This window comes from Pristiophorus japonicus, unplaced genomic scaffold (genome assembly GCF_044704955.1).
Source record: "Pristiophorus japonicus isolate sPriJap1 unplaced genomic scaffold, sPriJap1.hap1 HAP1_SCAFFOLD_458, whole genome shotgun sequence".
NCBI classification, from domain to species: Eukaryota; Metazoa; Chordata; class Chondrichthyes; family Pristiophoridae; genus Pristiophorus; species Pristiophorus japonicus.
The window spans coordinates 438,434-463,074 of NW_027254361.1; the positions used below are offsets into that span (position 1 = coordinate 438,434).

Consider the following 24,641-nt stretch of genomic DNA (forward strand, 5'->3'; position numbering starts at 1 on the left):
GATAAACACATTAACACAACCCATCACACGGAGTGTTCATCAGATCGACGTCACTCAAACTCACGAACAAGGAACTGATGGGGGATTGGCGTGCTGCATCCTCTGAGCGCTCACACCAGCCCTGTGTGAGACCAGGTAGAGTTGCTAAAGAGCTCCCGTAAGGTGAGTGTGAGAGTAGTACGTGGGGACGCTCCCACTACGTGCGATTAGTGTGTAAGTACGCAGAGTTAATACGTAAGGGCATCAGTGGTCACACACACCCCTCCCCCACTGCCCAGTCAGCTCACTATCTGGATATTGATCTCGGGACATTCCACACACAGCAGGCCACAAATATCCCTCACAACCTTCACTTCCTGATCTGCTTCAGATACTGATTACACAGAGGCTGATTCTCCTCTAACCTTCCCCAGCTGTTCCCCAGATGTTCATCCAGCTGTGAACATTCCATTCTCACATCAGTCTGCACCTCACTGCTGGCTCTGTATGTGTGGGTGTCCGGAGTGAGGTTTCAGCAAATTCAACCCCTGCGGCTATTACAACCTCACCCTCTACATAATGCCAGCGATCCCCCTCGCTCACTGACCCCGACATTACATTGATAGAGGGCTTCAAAATGAGGAAGGGTTTTGATGGAGTGAATAAGGAGAAACTGTTTGCAGGGGCAGGAGGGTGGGTAACCCAAGGACACAGATTGAAGGTGATTGGCCAAAGACCCAGAGGGAGATGAGGATTATTTTTAGCAGCGAGTTGTTGTGCTCTGGAATGCGCTGCCTGAAAGGGCGGTGGGAGCAGATTTAATCATAACTTTCAAAAGGGAGTTGGATAAATACTTGAAAAGGCAACATTTGCAGGTCCATGGGGAAAGAGCGGGGAGTGGGACTAATTGGATAATCTTTCTTTCTTTCATTATTTTTTTTCTTCGCTATATCTCTAATTCTTTCTCTCACATTCCTTTTCTCTCTCTTTCCCTCTCTCTTACTTTCCGTCTCTCATTCTAACTTACTTTCTCTGCTTCTCTCTCTCCCTCTTTATCACTTTCTCTATGTCTCTGTTTCCCACTTTCTCTTTCTTTTTGTTTGTTCTCTCTTTCATTCTTTGCTTCTCTCTTTCTCTGTCTCTGTCTCTCTTTCTCCCCCCTTTTTCGCTCCCTCCCTCTGCCCTGCTCTCTCCCCTCTCCCTCTCTCTCCCTCCCCCCGGCTCAGTGTGGAGCTGTGGGCACGGACCCTATCTCTGTCCCTGGCTCTGTCCAATCTCCCGCTGTGAGTCTCTGTTCCCACATGAACACAATGACAAAGATGGGTGGGTTGTATTTTGGAGTCGGTGCGTTGCCGGGAGTTGGGCTGAGAATGAAATGTGAAGGGAATCTGGTGCCGGCACTGAGCCGGGCTGGAGCAGCTCTGGTTACTCACAGACATTGGCCGTCCCTTTGGGGATTGGGAGGTACGAGCCTGCTGTCCACGCTCGGCCTTGAAAGCCTTTCTTGCATCTCCCGCAGTCCGGCCCCGTGGTGTTGTGCTCACACTCGCAACTCAGCTTCCCCTTCTCCCAGATACAGTTGTTGGCGTGAAGATTGCACTTACACCTGGCAAAAAACAATAGCAAGCTGGTTTCAAATAAGCTGAGCAGCCGGGTTAGACTGGGGACTGGCCGCTCCGCGAGTCTGCTCTCCCTTTCCCAGCTTCGCTCTGCAAACAGCAACATTTTTCTCCCACTTACTGCCTTTCAACCCAGGCGGCGGGTCAGTTTCTGGGTGTGTTTCCGCTGATTGACGATCAGATTCTGGGCAGCAACAAGAACACGTTAGGAGAGAGTTTCTGATCAGCTCCGGCCTTCCAGGCCCCTCAAAGGAAGAGCTTGCATTTATAGAGCGCCTCTCACAAGTTATTTCTTTACAACAACAACAATAAAACCTGGAACAACAACTTGAATTTATATCGCGCATTTAACTTGTAAAACGTCCCAAGGTGCTTCACAGGAGCGTAAATCAGATAAACTGACACCGAGCCACTTAAGGAGATATTTGGACAGGTGACCAAAAACTTAGTCTGAGAGGTCAGTTTTCAGGAGCGTCTTAAGGGAGAATAGAGAGGTTGAGAAGTGGATATGTTTAGGGAGGGGATTCCAGAGCTTAGGGCCCAGGCAGCTGAAGGCACGGCCACCAATGGAGGGGCGAAGGGAGTGGGGGATGGACAAGAGGCCTGTGGTGGAGGAGAGCAGCGACCTCGGAGTGCTGTTCCTGGTGTTGGAGGACAGCAGAGATCTTGGAGGGCTGTAGCGTGGGAGGAGGTTACAGAGATAGGGAGGGGGAGAGGCCATGGAGGGATTTTTAGACAAGGATGAGATTTTGTTGTTGTTGTTGTTCAGGAAATGCGATTTGGAAAGGCACAAAGTGCTGTGACGGTCTCTGTACCGTGAAGCGTGAGAACGCTGGTCTCGGTGACTCTGTGCTAACAGCATCGAGCCGCTGTTTAACTCACTGAGAGGGTGAAGCTTCACAATCCGCAGATTGTATGTTGCACATTCAGCAAATTGTCAGTTCTGGGCACTGTATGCTGAACTAAGCAGATACCCAGACAGTTCCTTGGAGTCACATTAACGGCAGCGTAAACATTTTACTGCTCCTGTTCTCCAATTAGTGTCTGAAGATTGTCCTCGGCTAAAAGCTGGAACGAGCCTCCCAGAAGCTGAGTGTGGAATAATGAGGGAATGGCTCCGAGCCCTGGAGATTGTGTGATGGGAGAATGGGAACTCACTGACCCAGACTGAATATAGATCCAACACGAAGGAAGCCTTCAGTCACAATCAGTCATCGAATCAGGAAGGACTTGGATCGAGTAAATAATGAGCAACTGTTTCCAGTGGCAGTAGGGTCGGGGACCAGAGGTCAAAGGTTGAAGGTAATTGGTAGAAGACCCAGAGGGGAGATAAGGAGAGTTTGATCTGGAATGCGCTGCCTGAAAGGGCGGTGGGAGCAGATTCAATCGGAACTTTCAGAAGGGAATTGGATAAATACTTCAAGGGAAATATTTGCAGGGCTATGGGAAAAGAGTTGGGAGTGGGACTAATTGGATATCTCTTTCAAAGTGCCGGCACAGGCCCGATGGTCTGAATGGCCTCCCCCTGTGTTGTGTGATCTTCTCACTCTCTGGATCACGTCAAACCTCCCCAGTTACCCAGCGCTCACATAGGAAAAGAAGGAGGCCATTCGGCCCCTCGAGCCTGCTCCGCCATTCAATGGGAACATGGCTGATCTGTGACCGAACTCCATTCACCCGCCTTTGCCCCACATCCCTCAATACCATTGGTTAATAAAATCTATTAATCTCAGATTTAAAATTAACAATTGATCTAACATCAACTGCCATTTGTGGAAAAGAATTCCAAACTTCGACCAACCTTTGTGTGTAGAAGTGTTTCCTAATTTGACCCCTGAAAGGTCTGGCTCTAATTTATAGATTATGCCCCTACTCCAAGAATCCCCAACCAGGGAAATAGTTTCTCTCTATCTAACCTTTCAGTTCCCCTTAATATTTTGAAAACTTATCAAAACACCTTCTAAATTCTCGGGAACACAAACCTAGTTTATGTAATCTCTCCTCGTAATTAGATGTTGGCCCTGATAGACTGACCTTCAGATGTTCATTGAGATTGTGTGCCAGATGTTAACTCCGATATAGTGCCCTCCAGATAATAACTGATTGAGTGTCATGCCAGATGTTATACCTGATAGAGTATCCCAAATGTTAACTCTGATAGGGAACACCAGATATTTACCCTGATGGAGTATCACCAAGATGATAGACTGAGAATATCCCCCAGATGTTGCCCCTGATAGAGTTCCCCAGTTGTTGCCTTGATAGAGTGCCCCAGCTGTTGGCCTTGATAGAGTGTTCCCCAGATGTTGTCCTGTTGACGGCCCCCAGATGTTGGCCCTATGAGTGCCCCCCGATGTTGACCCTGTGAGTGCCCATCCAGATGTTGGCCCCATGCGTTACCCCCAGATGTTGGCCCTGTGAGTGCCCCCCGATGTTGACCCTGAGTGCCCATCCAGATGTTGGCCCCGTGCGTTACCCCCAAATGTTGGGTTTGTGAGTGCCCCAGATGTTGGCCTGACACGGCGCCCCCTGGGTGTGAAGTGTGGGGTCTGCGACTCTGGCCAGAAGGGGCGGGGAGCTCTCACCGGCCGCGAATGTCCAGGTTGGAGATGGCGTAGAAGTATTTGGAGTGGTTGTGCTGGTCAACACTGGTGGCCCCAGTGGCCGGCCGGAGCAGCCTGACCCGCAGGTCGGTCAGGGTGAAGAAGTCCCTCAGGTCCTTGGTGGTGTCCAGCTGGCCGTACAGCGAGGCCATGTCCTGGAGACCGGGCCCCCCGAACAGGGCAAAACGCTCCTGGATCTCGAAGCGGACCATCTTGTCCACCTTCCACACGTAGCCCCTGGAATACTCCTCCATGCAGATGATATCCAGCACTGAGGCCGGGCTCAGATCCCGGGCGCTTCTCGGCTCCATCCCGAAGGAGGTGAGGCAGTCGGCCGTGTAGAACTGGTAGGGTTGCCACGTACGGCCGTGGTCCAGAGACTTCTCCAGGACCATCTGCTCCGGCCGGCCCGACTCGAAGGTGATGACTATGTCCTCGGTCAGCTCGATGGTCTTGCCCCAGGACAGAGTGATATTGATCAGGAGGGGCTCGGGGAAACTCCTCCAGGAGACGCTTTGCCAAAAGGTGTTGGGAATCCGCCCCTCATCATCCAGCATCAGCTCGGGCGGGTGTGCGAGCTCGGGCGTGTGAGCATCACACTCGTTGTTGCACATGTACGGGTTCTCCTGGAAACAGAGACGGAACAACACAGGTTATGTGTTTGAGTGAGTGAGTGTGATAGAAACATAGAAAAATAGAAACATGGAAAATAGGTGCAGGAGTAGACCATTCGGCCCTTTGAGCCTGCACCGCCATTCAATGAGTTCATGGCTGAACATGCAACTTCAGTACCCCATTCCTGCTTTCTCACCATACCGCTTGATCCCCCTAGTAGTAAGGACTTCATCTAACTCCTTTTTGAATATATTTAGTGAATTGGCCTCAACAACTTTCTGTGGCAGAGAATTCCACAGGTTCACCACTCTCTGGGTGAAGAAGTTTCTCCTCATCTCGGTCCTAAATGGCTTACCCCTTATCCTTAGACTGTGTCCCCTGGTTCTGGACTTCCCCAACATTGGGAACATTCTTCCTGCATCTAACCTGTCTAACCCCATCAGAATTTTAAACATTTCTATGAGGTCCCCTCTCATTCTTCTGAACTCCAGTGAATACAAGCCCAGTTGATCCAGTCTTTCTTGATAGGTCAGTCCCGCCATCCCGGGAATCAGTCTGGTGAACCTTCGTTGCACTCCCTCAATAGCAAGAATGTCCTTCCTCAGGTTTGGAGACCAAAACTGTACACAATACTCCAGGTGTGACCTCAGCAAGGCCCTGTACAACTGCAACAACACCTCCCTGCCCCTGTACTCAAATCCCCTCGCTATGAAGGCCAACATGCCATTTGCTTTCTTAACCACCTGCTGTACTGCATGTCAACCTTCAATGACTGATGTACCATGACACCCAGGTCTTGTTGCACCTCCCCTTTTCCTAATCTGTCACCATTCAGATAATAGTCTGTCTCTCTGTTTTTACCACCAAAGTGGATAACCTCACATTTATCCACATTATACTTCATCTGCCATGCATTTGCCCACTCACCTAACCTATCCAAGTCGCTCTGCAGCATAATAGCATCCTCCTCGCAGCTCACACTGCCACCCAACTTCGTGTCATCCGCAAATTTGGAGATGCTTCATTTAATCCCCTCGTCTAAATCATTAATGTACAGTGTAAACAGCTGGGGCCCCAGCACAGATCCTTGCGGTACCCCACTAGTCACTGCCTGCCATTCTGAAAAGTCCCCATTTACTCCTACTCTTTGCTTCCTGTCTGACAACCAGTTCTCAATCCATGTCAGCACACTACCCCCAATCCCATGTGCTTTAACTTTGCACATTAATCTCTTGTGTGGGACCTTGTCGAAAGCCTTCTGAAAGTCCAAATATACCACATCAAATGGTTCTCCCTTTTGGAAACATCCTCTAAAAATTCCAGAAGATTTGTCAAGCATGAATTCCCTTTCACAAATCCATGCTGACTTGGACCTATCATGTCACCTTTTTCCAAATGCACTGCTATGACATCCTTAATAATTGATTCCATAATTTTACCCACAACCGATGTCAGGCTGACCGGTCTATAATTCCCTGTTTTCTCTCTCCCTCCTTTTTTAAAAAGTGGGGTTACATTGGCTACCCTCCACTCTATAGGAACTGATCCAGAGTCAATGGAATGTGACTGTCAATGCACCCGCTATTTCCAAGGCAACCTCCTTAGTCATAGACATAGACATAGAAAATAGGTGCAGGAGTAGGCCATTCAGCCCTTCTAGCCTGCACCGCCATTCAATGAGTTCATGGCTGAACATGCAACTTCAGTACCCCATTCCTGCTTTCTCGCCATACCCCTTGATCCCCATCAGGCCCTGGGGATTTATCGGCCTTCAATCCCATCAATTTCCCCAACACAATTTCCCGACTGATAAGGATTTCCCTCGATTCCTCCTCCTTACTCGACCCTCTGACCCCTTTTATATCCGGAACATTGTTTGTGTCCTCCTTAGTGAATACCGAACCAAAGTACTTGTTCAATTGGTCCGCTATTTCTTTGTTCCCCGTTATGACTTCCCCTGATTCTGACTGCAGGGGACCTACGTTTGTCTTTACTAACCTTTTTCTCTTTACTTATCGATAGAAATTTTTGCAATCCGTCTTGATGTTCCCTGCAAGCTTCATCTCGTACTCCATTTTCCATGCCCTAATCAAACCCTTTGTCCTCCTCTGCTGAGTTCTAAATTTCTCCCAGTCCCCGGGTTCGCTGCTCTACACTGTCCCATCAAACACTCCCAGGGCACGTACAGCATGGGTTAGATGCAGAATAAAACTCCCTCTACACTGTACCATCAAACACGCCCAGGGCAGGTACAGCACGGGTTAAAGAAAACCCCAGGTGTGGACGGAACACGTTGTGCTTTTTAAATGAATCTGGGGAAGAAATAGCAGAGGCACATATTTAATAATTAGTTAGAAAAAGGTGTCATACCCGAGGACTGGAAGATAGCTAACGTAATACTTATATTTAAGAAGGGAGATAGAACATGTCCAGAGAACTGTAAACCCGTCAACTTAATATCGGTGGTAGGAGAAATAATGGAATCCTTACTAAAGGAGAATATAGAAGAACATTTAGAGAGCAAAAGTATAATAATGAATAGTCAGCATGGAGTTCAAAAGGGAAAGTCTTGCTTGACCAACCTCATTGCATTCTCTGAAGAGGTAACAGAGAGAGCAGACAAGGGTAATGCAGTCGATGTAATTTATCCAGATTTCCAAAAGAGCTTCGATAAGGGACCACATAATAGACTAATGAATAAGGTCAGAGAATGCAGAGTCAGGGAGCCAGTAGCAGAATGGATAGCTCGCTGGCTTCAGGACATAAAGCAGAGAGTAGGGGTAAAGGGCAGCTATTCAGAGTGTCAGAAGGTAGAAAGTGGGGTCTCCTCATCTCCCCTTAACCTTCTCTGCTCTGAGGAGAAAATCCCAGTTTCTCCAGAGTCTCCACATAACTGAAGTCCCTCATCTCTGGGACCATTCCAGTAAATCTCGTCTGCTCCCTCTCCAAGGCCTTGACATCCTTCCTACAGTGTGGTGCCCAGAATTGGACACAATTCTCCCGCTGGGCTCTGCCTCCACCACCCTTTCAGGCAGTGCATTCCAGATCCTAACCACTCGCTGCGCAAAAACAATTTTCCTCATGTCGCCTTTGGTTCTTTTGTCAATCACCTTCAATATGTGTCCTCTGGTTCTTGAGCCTTCCGTCAATGGGAACAGTTTCTCTCTATCTACTCTGTCTAAACCCCTCATGACCATGAACACCTGTATGAAATCTCCCCTTAACCTTCTCTGCTGTAAGGAGAACAATCCCAGCTTCTCCAGTCTTTCCCTGCAACTGAAGTCCCACATCCCTGGGACCAGGAACGAGCCCCAGCCTGTTCAGCCTTTCCCCATAGTTAGATCCTCTCAGTCCCCCAATCATCCTTGGGAATCGTTTTGAGCAAAATAAAATGGACTGCAAGGAGACCAGGGAGCTGACATGACAACATTTTGGACGTTTTCTTTGTTTAGATTTTCCAAAGTTCATGTTCAGTGAAAGAATCTCCGACCTCTGACCTCTAGAGATGGGAAAATGAGTCTCACTGCAGCTGTCTGTTTGGGTTAGAGAGAGAGAAACGACAAAAGTTTTGTGAGCGGAATGATTGACGGGAACTTGTCTTTTTATCGTCTATTGTTAAAACAATCCCTTATTTGTGCTCAGGCCTTACCCCTGGGCTCTGTGTGTCGGACCCTCGCCCAGCCTGTGGGCCGAATGATGCTTTACCTCAGGCTGGTTTGTGAGGGAGCAGTCGGAGGTGGCAGGGCTCCCTTGGGGTCACTTCAGCTCATTGAACTTCCGCGGTGAAGCAGCGATGGACACAGCGGCAGCTCCACATGTTGTGATCTGGAATGCGCTGCCTGAAAGGGCGATGGCAGCAGATTCAATCGGGAATTGGAGAAATACTTGAAGGGGAAAGATTTACAGAGCTGTGGTGAAAGAGCGGGGAGTGGGGTTAATTGGGTAACACTTTCAAAGAGCCAGCACAGGCACAATGGGCCGAATGGACTCCTTCTGTGCTATATCATTCTATGATGCTGTGATTCTAAGCCGGGACACTGTGTGACTCGAGGGGAACTTGGAGGTGATGGTATTCCCAGGCACCTGCTGCCCTCGTCCTTCTAGGTGCTGGAGGTGGCAGATTTGGGAGGTGCTGCTGAAGAAGCCTTGGCGAGTTGCTGCAGTGCATCCTGTGGATCAGACACACTGGGACTCTGCCTGACATTGGCAAAACAGAATCAGCCCGACATCTTTTTCCAAATAATCAGAAAGTGGCTGTTGCAGCAATCAATAAAACTAATGCGTGTGATAAAGATGGAGAGCGCGGCAATATACAGAGATCATAGAGATTAATGAATCTATAATTGTCACAGCATCGACTAAAGGCAGTGACTCAAGCCGCATATTGGATTGGTTATTTTTAATACTCGATGTAGAAGGAATGGAGTAACATTAGTACCACAATCCTAAAGCTGTGTAAAGTATAAATGAATAATGGAACGGTGCAGATGTGACGTGCTCCTGAATTGCCGTGTCCTCGGGACATAATTAACAGCACCATGCCCCAGCGCTACAACTGACCTCCGACTGCTCCGTCACTGTGTGTCCCAGGCCGTGGTCTTTGTTGGTGAAGGCACCATAAAGGTTCAAGCTCAGGTCACCAGCCATGCCCGGCCCATCCAAACCTCGCTCACCTTCTTGTTCCCTACTCAGCCTCACCCCTCCTCACACTACCCTTTCACAAGACTTCAGCCTCATCCCTAATCTGAGGTCCTTCTCACCTCATCCCACCGTTCACACATGCACTGTGAGCAGCCACGCAGATTCAAATGGACGTTTACACACATCCACACAGCAGCAACTATTCAACTATGGAAGGCACATGTGGCACACGATGAGCTGCACACTCACTCACACCTTCTTGTGCTTCTTACTACAGGTGAAACTAGCTCACAACAGGAGAGAGCAGCAGTGCACCGGTGGAGGGGAGCCTGACATACAAGCCCTCAGTGAGGTGGAGGAGCGAGTGTCCATCCCCATGGGCACACCAGTTGGTGCGGTAGTGGACGGAGAAGCAGCACCCCCTGTGGACCGTGACGGTATGTGAATGCCCTTTGGCATTTCTGTGAGATCCTTGACCCTTGACAGTAAACGCCGTCCACTTCAACTGACGGGGAAGATGATGAGGAAGGTGAGGAAAGTGTGGTGCCTGTGTGGGACCCTCCATCAGTTGCATCGAGTGGGGACACCACCGTGGTGGAAGGACCAACATTCCTGGGCTTTGAAGAGCCTGAGGCTCCTGAATCCAGTGGCCTGCAGCAGCGCCCAGAGCGAGGGGAAGCTCGGGGACCATCTCCCCGGACAGTGAGTCGACCCATCAGTCCTGCTCAGAGAAAGTCAGACGTGGACCTGGACTTGGAGGCTATGTCCAGAGAGTGCATTGGAGAAGGTCCCGCAGAGCATGGATACACTTGCCCTGAGGTTGGGGGAGGCCGCCTCTAGCATTGTCCCTGCCTCTCATCAGTTCAATGAACCCATCCTTGCCCACTTACAGAGGGAGATGGACTCAACCAGCGACAGTGGAGTTGCAGAGGGGAGAGCGCGTGCCATGGTTGACGTGGCAGCAGCTATCACATCACAGGCCCAAGCCACGCAAAGCCTTTGTGATGTGATACTGTCAATGATTGTGGCAACAACTCTCAGAACGCTGCGTTTGAGACTCAGGCTGCTCTGAGTCAGTCACAGAGTGATGCCATGCAAACACTGACTGCTGCCATCCTCTCTGTTCCCCAAAATCAAACGGGGAGGTAACGGTGCCGAAGGAGGCCAGTAATCCGCGCTCCCGCATATTGCTCCGGATGCTGAGGTTCCGCCCTGGGGGAGTGGCAGTGGGCTGTGGGAAATGAAACTTGTTGTCTTTGCTCAAGATGACAGCATTCTGGCTCCCACCATTGCCACTCTGCCTTTCCACTTGCCGCGGTCTACACACCAGCCAACCTAGACTGCTGCCGCCGATGCTGAGGTGGTGCAGTCCGCAGCCGGGCCTTCCAGGCCCAGAGCTGGTCCAATGTATCCTACTCGGCCATCTGTAGTGTCTGTGTTACACACAGCAGCCCTCAAGCAGCCTTGCTGCAGGCACTGAGGCAACATTGAGGAGGAGCAGGAGGTGGGGGAGGGGGTTAAGGTAAGGGGTAGCAAATGCCAGAGCTAGTCTCAATAAAAACTTTGGCCACAATGGACAGAAGGCCTCACCCTGTAAATATGTTTGTCACGATCTGGTTGCAGTTTTTGAGGCCTGCTATTGTTGTAAGTGTATGTGCCTAATATGGCACATGGATACTGTTGAGGAATGACAAATGGCAGGGGCCTGTGTACAGATATTGTTGATGTTAATTGTGTGTTATGGTGTTTCAAGGGGCTGTTGTTAAATGTTTATTGGTTGCTGGTCAGGGGTTGTGTTGTGTTGTTGGAGAACCGATGTATGATGAGCCGCTGACATGTGGCCCTTGTATCGGGAGCAGTGCCACGGTGTCTCCTCCGTGGCTGCTGCACCTCCTCCTCTGGCTGGCCAGTCGGGGCCTCGCCAGGCTCCTGTTCCTCTTTCTCCTCCTCCTGAGTTGGGGCTGCACTCCCCGCTGGTAAGGCCTTGGCCCTCATGATGGCCAAGTTGTGCAACTTGCAGCACACCACAATGAATAGCGACACCTGTTGAGGGAAGTATTGAAGGCTGCCTCCAGAGTGGTCCAGGCTTCGGAAACGCTGCTAGAACACCCCTATTGTCTGCTCGATGTTGTTGTGAGTGGCCGCATTTTGAACATTTGGATCAAGACCGCTCAAAATGGAGGAGAAGCATCCGAGAAGGCGACGAACACATCGAGTCTCTTTGCCGGGAGGATGCGGAAGCCAAGTACAAACAGCAGAAGGAACGTACGACAACCCAAGCACCCCACCCACCCGTCCCTCTAACCACCATCTACCCCACCTGTGACAGAGACTGTGGATCCCACATTGGTCTCATCAGTCACCTGACAACTCATTTTAATGTGGAAGCAAGTCATCCTCAACTCCGGGGGACAGCCGAAGAAGAAGAGAAGAATTAAACCTCACCATACAGCCCAGGGAGAGAGAGACACAACGGGCTCCTGCTGTGTGTGGCTGCATCAACGGGGGAAGGGAAGATATTTCAATAGAAGGATCATGTATTACAGAAACTGCTCCTGCAACACTGGAGCATAAACGGAGCATCTTATAAATCATTGTTCCTTCCACAAATCCACTCACCCCTTGACATTTATTTCGGGGGTTTAAGTGTTGCTGTCTCGGATTTACACTGTGTGGTGTGACGAAGAGCCTGTCGTTATCACCAACTAAACCACTCGCGATCAGCACGGTTCAGTCCCCTGGTTAATGATGTAAATTAGTGTATTATTGAGGACAGAAGTTAGTGGCTCCATAAAGTACAATCTCGCAGATTGCTGTCACTCCCCATCACCCAGTAATCAGGCCCTTTGTTGGAGTTAATGTTCGAGCAGAGTTGCTCAGTTAGCAGTATTTAGTGGGCCAGTACTGAGCTGAAAGATTACATAGGATTACTTATAGGATTACATATAGGATTACATAGAATATACGGCACAGAAACAGGCCATTCGGCCCAACTAGTCCATGTCGGTGTTTATGCTCCACTCGAGCCTCCTCCCGTCTTTCCTCATCTAAATCTATCCACAACCCTCTATTCCCGTCTCCCTCATACGCTTTTCTAGCCACCCCCACCGCCCCCCCCCCCCCCCCGCCTTAACTGCATCTACACTATTTGCTTTAACCGCTCCCTGTGGTAGCAAGTTCCACATTCTCACCACTCTTTGGGGACAGACGTTTCTTCTGAATTCCCGATTGGATTTCTTGGTTCTCTCTGTATCCACTCTATCAAAACCTTTCATAATTTCAAAGACCTTTATTAGATCACCCCTCAGCATTCTCTTTTCAAGAGAAAAGTGACCCAGCCTGTTCATCCTTTCCTGATATGTATACCCTCTCATTTCTGGTATCATTCATCTCCCCACGGCCCACAGTGGGTCAGGGAGAGGGTCCTCTCCCCACGGCACACAGTGGGTCAGGAAGAGGCTTCATCTCCCCACGGCCCACAATGGGTCAGGGAGAGGGTCCTCTCCCCACGGCCCACAGTGGGTCAGGGAGAGGGTCCATCTCCCCACGGCCCACAGTGGGTCAGGGAGAGGGTCCTCTGCCCACGGCCCACAGCTCAGGGAGAGAGTCCTCTCCCCACGGCCCACAGTGGGTCAGGGAGAGGGTCCATCTCCCCACGGCCCACAGCTCAGGGAGATTGCCGTGAAGCCCAACTTGTTCAGTAATGTCCTTTAGGGAAGGAAACCTGCCTCTGTAACCTGCCCGGGCCTATATGTGACTCCAGGCCCACACCAACGTGGTTGACTAGTAATGACCCTCTGAAGTGGCCGAGCGAGACACTCAGTTTGTATCAAACCCGATCCCAGTGGATCAAGAAGGCGGCCCACCCCCACCTTCTCAGGGCACCTGGGGATGGGCAATAAATGCCGGCCGTGTCAGCGATGCCCACATCCCCAGAATTAATTTAATAAAGGAACGGCGGTTTTAAGTCCATATCTTGCCTGGGAGCTCGATGGGATTCTACACTTTGGAATTTAATTATAAAGAACGTGAGCCGGCAGAAATGAATGTTTGTTCAAGTTAATGAAACCCAGAACTCTGCACCTGGTGTTTGTGTCTAAACATTTCAGCAATGAGAAGACCAGAGGGAGGTTTCAGAGAAAGAAACCAGACTGGGGAAGGATTGAGAATCTGCAGCAAATCTTCAACCAGCTGTGGTGTAATCCCACATTATTGACCGGCCTGTGTCGATCGGTCCTTATAGACCACAGCCATCGTTCATTAAACACCCAGCTTCCAATTTTAAACCGTCCGTCCCCAATGGGTGACCTCCTTCTAATGAAAGGTCCCCAATAAAAGGCCTTCTCCCCAAACTAATGTCCCCAGTGCCCCAGCCTCACGGAGACTCAGGGCTGTGAGCAGGTGTTCAGGGAACCCACCGACTGTCTGTCAAACCAGATTTAAACAAACACTTTAATCCCAGGCTCATTTCAGCTCCATCAGTCAGCAGGTTCCTGGGGGTGGGAAATAAAACAGGAGCTCGCAGACATATACCGCCGTCCGCCCCGCTCCCCACGCACTTCCACCCCGCCGCAAACTGACTGCACCGCCCGCAACAAAAACAATCTACAAAGAGCTGAATTTCGCTCAACTCTCCGCTCCATGGATTGGGGCGGGGAAAATCGGCTCGCTCAGTGAGTGTGCCCCCTTTCGGTCGGAGGGCAAATTCGGCAACAGGGTGTTTCTGGTGAATGAGCCCATGTAATGTGGGAGGGGAGGAGGGAGCAAGAGGGAGAAAGAGAGAGGAGAGAAAGAGAGAGCAAAGACTGAATTCTAAAGCGCCATTGACTATCTCAGGATGAGAGTAGTGCAGCGCTCCCTCAGTACTGCCCCTCCGACAGTGCAGCGCTCCCTCAGTATTGCCCCTCCAACAGTGCAGCGCTCCCTTAGTACTGCCCCTCCGACAATTTAGTGCTCCCTCAGTACTGACCCTCTGACAGTGCAGCACTCCCTCAGTAGTGACCCTCCGACAAGTTAGTGCTCCCTCAGTACTGACCCTCTGACAGTGCAGCACTCCCTCAGTAGTGACCCTCCGACAATGTAGTGCTCCCTCAGTACTGACCCTCTGACAGTGCAGCGCTCCCTCAGTACTGCCCCTCCAACAATTTAGTGCTCCCTCAGTACTGACCCTCTGACAGTGTAGCACTCCCTCACTACTGCCCCTCCGACAGTGCAGCGCTCCCTCAGTACTGACCCTCCGACAGGGAAGCGCTCCCTCAGTACTGACCCTCCGACAGTGGAGCATTCCCTCAGTACTGCCCCTCTGACAGGAAAGCGCTCCCTCAGTACTGACCCTCTGACAGTGTAGCACTCCCTCACTACTGCCCCTCCGACAGTGCAGCGCTCCCTCAGTACTGACCCTCCGACAGGGAAGCGCTCCCTCAGTACTGCCCCTCCGACAGTGCAGCGCTCCCTCAGTACTGCCCCTCTGACAGGGAAGCGCTCCCTCAGTACTGACCCTCCGACAGTGGAGCATTCCCTCAGTACTGCCCCTCTGACAGGGAAGCGCTCCCTCAGTACTGACCCTCCGACAGTGGAGCACTCCCTCAGTACTGCCCCTCTGACAGGGAAGCGCTCCCTCAGTACTGCCCCTCCAACAGTGCAGCACTCCCCCAGTACTGCACTGGGAGTCTTGGCCTGGGTTTTGTGCTCAAGTGTCTGGAGTGGGACTTGAACCCTCAACCTTGCCTGTCTGCCTCTATCTGTGTTTATAATGAAATTTGCGCGTGGTCAATACAGAGAATGGGTAACAGAGAATAACAGGAGATGGAACCGAGACTCCTCATCATTCAAACTGCTCGATGGAAAAATCCATCCACTGGTGACAGGTTCAGGGGTCAGTTAGTCAGTGCCACAACAACAGTAAATCATTCTTCAAGCATTCTCCTGTCTGAGCTGCTAAAGTGAGTGGAACATTGTCAGAGAGCAGCGCAGTGAGGGAGCTCTGATCCAGGAATCAAGAGACTGGGAAAGTTTAATGTGCAGCCGGTTTACTGGGGACAGTGGGCAGTGAGTGAGATATTGGGCAGGGGGCGGATTCATGGGGATAAAGTCTATGGCCTCAGGTTTAATCCACTTCCTGTCGGCCTCTCCCAAACCCTCGATTTCCCGTCTGAGTAATAAAGGTTTAGTCCCAGACCCAATAGAATGGACTGCGATATTACAAAGAGAATGTTTGGCTCGTTCAGACTGAAATCCCGTCTGCTGCTCGCATCTGCTGAAAATAAACTCCCTTAAAACAAGGGAAATATCACAGAATCTCACAGCACAGAAGGCAATTCGGCCCATCGTGCCTGTACCCATTCTTTGAGGAGCTGTTTGAACCTGCTTCAACTAAACTCCCTTAAAACAGGGAAAAATATACTTAATAAATTTGGGAAAAAGGATAAATTTGCAAGGCTATGGGGAAAGAGCAGGGAGTGGGACTAATTGGATCACTCTCTCAAAGAGCCGGCACAGGCACGATGGGCCGAATGGCCTCCTGCTGTGCTGTGAGAGTGTGTGAACAGCTGGCAGGGGAACGGATACAGATGTTAACAATCCCGAGAGGATCAGACACAATCCCCAGGCACCAGTTTACAATCAGTTCAAACTCAGCTTACAGAAATTACCCAGAAACTCCACGTTAACATTCACCAGCTGTCACCACTCGCTGGGATTTCCAGAATTGGTGATCGGATTCAGAAATAATTAGCTGTCAGAATTTTACCCGAGCAAGGCACAGACTGTGTTTCTACAGAAGTGGAGACGATTCTCCCTTTAATTTGACTGTTCGAGCTAACCTCATAACACAGTCCCTCACCCCCTCACCCCTGGTCACACTGTGTCACTGTGCCCCATGTCATAGAAACATAGAAACATAGAAAATAGGTGCAGGAGTAGGCCATTCGGCCCTTCTAGCCTGCACCGCCATTCAATGAGTTCATGGCTGAACATGCAACTTCAGTACCCCATTCCTGCTTTCTCGCCATACCCCTTGATCCCCCTAGTAGTAAGGACTTCATCTAACTCCTTTTTGAATATATTTAGTGAATTGGCCTCAACAACTTTCTGTAGTCGAGAATTCCACAGGTTCACCACTCTCTGGGTGAAGAAGTGCCCCATCTCTCTCTCCCCTCACCCCCTCACCCCCTCAACCCCGGTCACACTGTGTCACTGTGTCCCATCTCTCCCCTACAATGAGGAGCCCACTCTGCCCGCAGTATTCCAGATGTGCCTCTCCCTCAGTTTGTGCTCAGACACTGTGAGTTTTGCTTTGCAGCACGAGAAACACTCAAATCAATGAACAAATCGGCACTGAAGTGGAATTGGAGGCGAATACTTTGAGCTGGTGCCAGAGATGAATCAAATTGGGGATTACAGACCAGCGGGAGATTCTATTTCTAACACGGAGATCGATGAGCATTAACTGGTGCCTTTTGGTCGAGAAGAACTAAAACAAACAATCATATCCACTCGATCACCAAGGCCACCTATTTCCACCTCAGTAACATCGCCCGTCTCCGCCCCTGCCTCAGCACATCTACTGCTGAAACCCTCATCCATACTTTGTTCCCTCCAGACTCGACCATTCCAATGTTCTCCTGGCCGGACTCCCATCTTCCACTCTCCGTAAATTTCAGCTCATCCAAACCTGTGCTGCCCGTGTCCTAACACACACAAGTCCTGTTCCCCCATCGCCCCTGTGCTCACTCACCGACGTTGTTTCCCAGTCCGGCAACACCGAAGTGGCAAGTAACATTTGTGGTCCACAAGTGGAAGGCAATGATTATCTCCAACAAGCGAGAGTCCAACTACCTCTCCATGACATTCAACGGCGTTACCATTGTCGGATCCCCCACTATCAGCATCCTGGGGATCGCCATTGACCAGAAACTTAACTGGACCAGCCACATAAATACTGTGGTACAAGAGCAGGTCAGAGGCAAGTATTCTCAGCGAGTGTCTCACCTCCTGACTCCCCAAAGCCTTTCCACCACCTACAAGGCACAAGTCAGGCGGGTGATGGAATACTCTCCAATTGCCTGGATGAGTGCAGCTCCAACAATACGCAAGAAGCTTCACACCATCCCGGACAAAGCAGCCCATCCACCACCTTAAACATTCACTCCCTCCACCACCGGCGTACCGTGGCTGCAGTGTTTACCATCTACAAGGTGCACTGCAGCAACTCACCAAGGCTTCTTCGATAGCACCTCACAAACCCATGGTCTCCATGGGAACACCACCACCTCCATGTTCCCCTCCAAGTTACACCGCATCCTGATTGGGAAATATATTCAATGTTCCTTCATTGTCACTGGGTCAAAATCCTGAACTCCCTTCCTAACAGCACTGTGGGAGAATCTTCAACACACAGACTACAGCGGTTCAAGAAGACAGCTCATCACCACCTTCACAAGGGCAATTAGGGATGGGCAATAAATGCTGGCCTTGCCAACGATGCCCACATCTCAGGAACAAATAAAAAACTGAAGGATGTGCCTGGGACTGAGTCTCCCAGCAGGACCGGCAGTATCTCCCTCTGCCCAGTCTCAAAGCCCATGGAGGGATTGGAAGTGCAGTTCTGTGGATTACTGGTCCAGTCACAGAAGCCCTGCACCACCATGCCCAATTCGATCACAACAGTTTATGACCAGGAATTCGTGTCTTTGCACCAAAGTTACAGCCACAGTCTGAATACATTCTCACCCTGGAGTCTTTCTGTCTCACTCACCCACTCACAGTCAACACACAATCAGGGAACACAAGTTCAGAAGTCGGGACACATCTGGAAAGAAGGAGCGAGTACACCTGTCAAAAATTGTTACATATTAAAAAAAGGCCAATAAATTCAGCCGCGTTTTTATCGGTGAAAGAAAAAATGATTGCGATTTCAAAAAGTCCTCAATTGTCTGTGAAGCGCTTTGGGACGTCCTGAGGTGTAAAACTGAGACAGTAACATCTAGTGTGGTCTCACTGGGTCCGGGCCCTGTTTCACACACAGCTCCCACAGTGCGATATGGGACAGCTGGAAGTTTACCTCAAAGACTCGTATTATTTTTATAACAGATTACTAATTGAGCTGGAGAATAATTCCCTCTTATGAACTGCATGTTCTGCAATAAATTATACATTTTCAATTATTGCTGAAACATACGGCTGATTATTAAACCAGGTGTTTCCCCTCGAACAATGATGTAGGAACCAATTATCCTGAGGAGATGATTCACTCAACAAGAGCATCATTAATATTTAGAAAGAGGCTTGAATTTACATCTCAAGGACATATTCCACACTGGGGATATTGGGCAGGGCTCAGACACAATGGGACATATTCCCCACTGGGGATATTGGGCAGGGCTCAGACACAATGGGACATATTCCTCACTGGAGATATTGGGCAGGGCTCAGACACAATGGGACATATTCCCCACTGGGGATATTGGGCAGGGGTCAGACACAGTGGGACATATTCCCCACTGGAGATATTGGGCAAGGCTCAGACACAATGGGACATATTCCCCACTGGAGATATTGGGCAGGGCTCAGACACAGGGGTCAGGAGCTCCAGGGGTTGTTTATAAACATTCGACCTCCCTCCTCACATCTATTTCCGTGTCTAATTTTACAAACACTGCCACCCCTTACGGTGCGACACTGGGAAGCAGCGAGTTTTGTGGTTTACGTGTCCTGACCTTTCCTGTTCAGCCCAGCAGTTTGACTTCTCCTCACAGTTCCAGTAAATGCAACTTATCAGACTGTTATTCCATCCCCATATCTCCTCCTTCACCAAGCCCGCCTACTTTCACCTCCGTGATATCGTCTGTCTCTGCCACTGGCTCAGAGCTGTCCAGTTAGTCCCACTCTCCTGCTCCTTCCCCATAGCCCTGTATGTTTCTCCTTTCCCAGTATTTATCCAATTCCCTTTTGAATGTTATTATTGAATCTGCTTCCACCTTCCTTTCAGGCAGCACATTCCAGATCATAAAAACTCGCTGCATTAAAACATTCTCCTCATCTCCCCCCTTGGCTTTTTTGCCAATTATCTGAAATCTGTGTCCTCTGGTTACCGGCTCTCCTGCCACTGGAAACATTGTCTCCTTATTTACTCTTTCAAAACCCTTCATGATTTTAAACACCTCATCAAATCTCCCCTTAACCTTCTCTACTCTGAGGAGAACAATCCCAGCTTCTCCAGTCTCTTCACATAACTGAAGTCCTTCATCCCTGGAAACATTCCATTAAAATTCCTCTGCACCCTCTCCAAGGCCTTGTCATCCTTCCTAAAGTGTGGTGCCCAGAATTGGATACAATACTCCAGCTGGGGCCTAACCAATGATGCATAAAGGTTCACCATGACTCCCTTGCTTTTGCACTCGATGAAGCAAATGTAGGAATTTGGATGGAATTCACTTTGATAAAGGCCGTTCAGTGAGCGTCCATTCACAGCGCGACACATAACAGAGGCTGTCTCAGAAAGGCTTCTACTCACCAGCGTGCAGTACATCTCGGGGGTCTCTCCACACGTACTGTCGGAGGGATCCAAGCTGACCTTCAGTGACCTGGTGAGCAGGGCGGCCTCGGGCTGGCAGGCCATGTAATCCCAACTCATGGCCTGGTCCCAGTGAAGCTGGGCCTTACACAGGTCGTAGTGACCCCAGGACGGGAAGTGCTGCGCAGTGAGAGACAGGGCCGCCCAAAGGGCCTGAAGGGGCAACAAACCGGACAGACGCATCGCTCCGACTGGACCGCGCTCAGAGAGGGGCCATCTCGGTACGTCTGGTGGTGATTCAGTGAGTCCCTGCTCCGACTGGACCCGCTCAGAGAGGGGTAATCTCAGTCCATCTGAGGGTGATTCAAGGGGTCCCTGCTCCGACTGAATCCGCTCAGAGAGGCGCTATCTCGGTCCGTCTGGGGGAGATTCAGGGGGTCCCTGCTCTGACTGGACCCGCTCAGAGAGGGGCGATCTCAGTCCATATGGGGGTGATTCGGGGGGCCCTGCTCCGACTGGACCCGCTCAAAGAGGGGTGATCACTATGCTTGCAGATGTTCCAGGTGTTGGAATTCCAGCTATTTTCCCAGCATTGGTACAGATGTTCTGGATGTTGGAATTCTAGCTGTTTTCCCAGTTGGTGCAGGTGTTCTCGGTGTTAACATTCCAGCTGTTTTCACACTGTTGGTGCAGATGTTCCAGGTGTTGGGATTCCAGCTGTTTTCTCACTGTTGGTGCAGATGCTCTGGGTGTTGGAATTCCAGCTGTGTTCCCAGTGGTGGTACAGATGTTACGGGTGTTGGGATTCCAGCTGTTTTCTCAATGGGTACAGATGGTCTGTGTGTTGGGATTCCAGCTGTTTTCTCGGTGTTGGTACAGATGTTCTGGGTGTTGGGATTCCAGCTGTTTTCCCAGTGTTGGTACAGATGTTCCAGGTGTTGGGATTCCAGCTGTTTCCCCCCCAGCTGGCCGCTGTGTCAGACAGATGCTTTGATTGGCTGATCAGTCAGAACTGGGGCCCAATGTGATGACTGTTTCCTGACCAGAGTCTGTTTCCCATCGATCATCTCTTCCTTCTGCCATCAGTTCCCTATGCGGAGAGAAATAAAATCAATGCATTTCGGAACAGGTGCTGCTCCTGATCTTCGAGCCCACCCTCCAATATCGCCTCCCATTAGCTGCAGCGTTACACAGAAATAATCACCAGTTGGGAATCACCGCAGCCAATAGGAGGTGGCTAAATCACTCTCGTTAATATACCAAATGAGACAAATGAACAATTATGTTATTTTAGTGATGTTGGTTGAGGGATACATATTGCTCAGGATACTGGGGAGAAATCCCCTGCTCTTCTTTGAAATAAAGCCGAGGGATCTTTGATGTGAAGCTGAGAAGGCAGACGGGGCCTCGGTTTACCGTCTTGTCCAAAAGATGGAGCATTCAACAGTGCAGCACTCCCTCAGTACTGCCCCTCCGACAGTGCAGCATTCCCTCAGAACTGCCCCTCCGACACTGCAGCACTCTCTCAGTACTGCTCCTCTGATATTGCTGCAGTCGCTCAGTACTGCCCCTCCAACAGTGCAGCACTCCCTCAGTACTGCCCCTCCGACAGTGCTGCACTCCTTCAGTACTGCCCCTCCAACATTGCAGCACCCCCTCAGTACTACCCCTCCGACAGTACTGCACTCCCGCAGTACTGCCCCTCTGACAGTGCAGCACTCCCTCAGTACTGCCCTTCCGACAGTGCTGCACTCCTTCAGTACTGCCCCTCCAACATTGCAGCACCCCCTCAGTATTACCCCTCCGACAGTACTGCACTCCCGCAGTACTGCCCCTCTGACAGTGCTGCACACCCTCAATACTGCCCCTCCGACAGTGCTGCACTCCCTCAGTACTGCCCCTCCGATAGTGCATCGCTCTCTCAGTATTGCACTGGGAGTGTCAGCCTGGATGCTGGGCTCGAGTCTCAGGAGTGGGATTGAGTCAGCTCCTTCAGCAAAATCTATTCTCCTTACTCCATCATCTCACCTCAATCTCAGAGCTCACACTGGAAAAGCAAAATTATTCTACTGCCTACTTTAAAAAGTCGCCCCTTTAAACACTGATAGACTCTGTGTTTGGTGACCCTCCCACAGCCTGTTTTATGACACAAGGTGTTACTCTGGGCTGTGAGTGATATACAGATTAGTAACAGGGATATTTATAATCTATTTTCTATCATGAATTCAATGAGCTTTTACAAACTGCTGCACTGCGAGCAGGAATAGTCTCTGAATGTCTCACTTCCTCCCCCGTAATGCTGTTCCCCTTCAGCTCGAGCATCACAATCCACAGTCACCTTCTGGGCCTGACGTCACTCCTCCTGCTCAAACCCCAACACACACTCACCGTCTCCAGTCACACCCCCAACACAAACTCACCGTCTCCAGTCACACCCCCAACACAAACTCACCGTCTCCAGTCACACCCCCAACACAAACTCACCATCTCCAGTCACACCCCAACACACACTCACCATCTCCAGTCACACCTGATTTACACTCCTGTGAAGCGCCTTGGAATATTTTACTGGGTTGAGTCGCAAATTGTTGTCCAATGTGTTCCTTCATCGTACAGATTGCTGCAGCGCTCCGATACAATGCACAGCTCTCCTATGCAATGCATGCAATCCTCAGATACAATGCACTCTTATCCAATGGAAGATTGCTACTCTAGAATGCACACAGAATCGTCCTCTCCAATTCTCCAGCCCTCCGATACAATCCACACAGGAACCAGTCTGATCCCCGCGCCAAGCCGCCAATCTCTGCTGGAAACAGCAAGGCGATCCCGGGAGATCCCGGGACAGAGTCTGACTCACTCTGGGGGAGATCAGCGAGCTCCGGGCGCGGCGAGGTCCCGGACACAGCTCCGCATTGCTCAGCAACAAGTCCAGGAGCCTCCTCAATGGACCGGAGGAGTTTAGCACAGAATCTGCCCTCAAGGGGAAGGAGGGAGGGAGAGGGAGAGGGGGAGGGAGGAGAGGGGAAGAGGGAGGGTGAGGGAGAGAGGGAGACAGCGAGAGTGAGAGTGAGGGAGAGAGGGAGAGAGAGAGTGAGGGAGAGGGAGAGAGGGAGGGGGAGGGAGGGAGAGAGAGATTGATGGAGAGGGAAAGAGGAAGAGAGAGGGAGGGAGGGAGAGTGAGAGAGAGGGGGAGAGAGGGAGGGAAAGAGAGAGGGAGAGGAAAGGAAAGCGAAAGAGAGTGAGAAAGGGAGAGAGAGGAGAGAGATTGAGGGAGAGAGAGAGAGGAAGAGAGGGAGGGGAGAGAGAGGGAAGGGAACAAAAGAGAAAGAGACAGAAGTGAGTAAAGGGAGTGAGAAACAGAAAGAGAAAATTTGATTGAGAGAGAGAGAAATAGAGAAAGAGAAAAGGGGAAAGAAAACGAGAGAGAGAGAGAAATCGCGATCCCGAGACTCACAGAGAGAGAAAACTGAAATCTCAATCCAGGGGCTCAGACTGGGAACGTCGCCCCAGCTCAGCATTCCGCGCGGTCCTAAAGCCCTCCAGATTTAAATATCCAATTCCTTCAACACTCTTCCACCCCAATCAAAACGAATCGGATATTCAGCACGGTTGTGAGCTGTGAAAAATGTTCTGCTGTTACTTATGTATAAAATTCCATATAAAATGCGGTAATGACAGATTTAATAATATGGGGGAGGGGAGCTGACAGTCAGGGTGGAGGTCAGATGTCTGCACTGCTTCAGGGATCTGTCCTGTTGCTTTTTACAATCTTCCTGGGAGAGCTGACTAATATCCCATCTATACAGGGCTCTGGGGAAAGAGCAGGGAGTGGGACTGATTGGATCACTCTTTCAAAGAGCCGGTACAGGCACGATGGGCCGAATGGCCCCCTCCTGTGCTGTCTGATTGTATGGAAGGATTAAACACATAAACCTTGGGGTGGGGGTTCATGGACCCATCGGCCTGCAGCATTTAACTCGAGAAATGAAGGCAAGTCCAGCCCATTCCCCATCCCATAATATCCCACTGTCCCTGTCCAGCCCACTCCCCATCCTACAATATCCCCCTGCCCCTGTCCGGCCCATTCCCCATCCCATAATGTCCCTGTGCCGGGCCCTTGGACCTTCTGAACCATTACCCACCCCTCCTGATCTGGGACATCCGCAGATTTCCCGCTCCGAAGCCTCAGTGACCAACACGCCCAGTGACCGGATCGCAGAGACTCGCCGAATAAACTTCTGTCCTTCAGACATCTCAATTGTTGCAGCAGCAACTCCTCAGCCCGTCAATCCGGATCAGAGCGTCGCCACACACCCAGATCGAGCTGCTTCTGATCGCTGGCTGGACCATCGACTCGATCAGACCCTCGGCCGTGCGGTTAGATACGGTGAAAGGAATTCTCTCCCAAACTCTGCTCCACACTGTTCCCCCAAGGAACAATGTACAACAATCAACGTGTCCGTTTGATAAACCCCAGAACAACACAAGCAATAACTCGCGATTTATTGGTATTTAGAGAGACTTCTGTAAACTGATCCTGAGGTTAGATTTAAAAGATATCTGAGGACAAAGAAATCGATCCAAATATAAACAGAGCTTCAAAATTCCACACTCTGCTGTCACTGAAATAAAACTGGGATCTCTGCAACGCCTAGATTTTCAAATTCT

At 50.4% G+C, this 24,641-nt stretch overlaps 1 protein-coding gene across 1 annotated transcript in view; it reads right to left on the reverse strand.

Annotated features, from left to right (window-relative positions):
* LOC139252348 (netrin-G1-like) overlaps nucleotides 1-23,412 on the reverse strand; it is an 87,155-nt gene extending 63,743 nt beyond the window's left edge. Inside the window, exons 1-4 of the mRNA XM_070873349.1 lie at nucleotides 22,831-23,412; nucleotides 19,971-21,060; nucleotides 4,184-4,827; nucleotides 1,413-1,585 (exon numbers count right to left, since the gene is read on the reverse strand). Coding sequence (XP_070729450.1) covers nucleotides 1,413-1,585; nucleotides 4,184-4,827; nucleotides 19,971-20,213 — 1,060 coding nt within the window. The 5' untranslated portion in view covers nucleotides 20,214-21,060; nucleotides 22,831-23,412. The remainder of the gene's footprint in view (nucleotides 1-1,412; nucleotides 1,586-4,183; nucleotides 4,828-19,970; nucleotides 21,061-22,830) is intronic.
* Nucleotides 23,413-24,641: the final 1,229 nt, after the last annotated feature.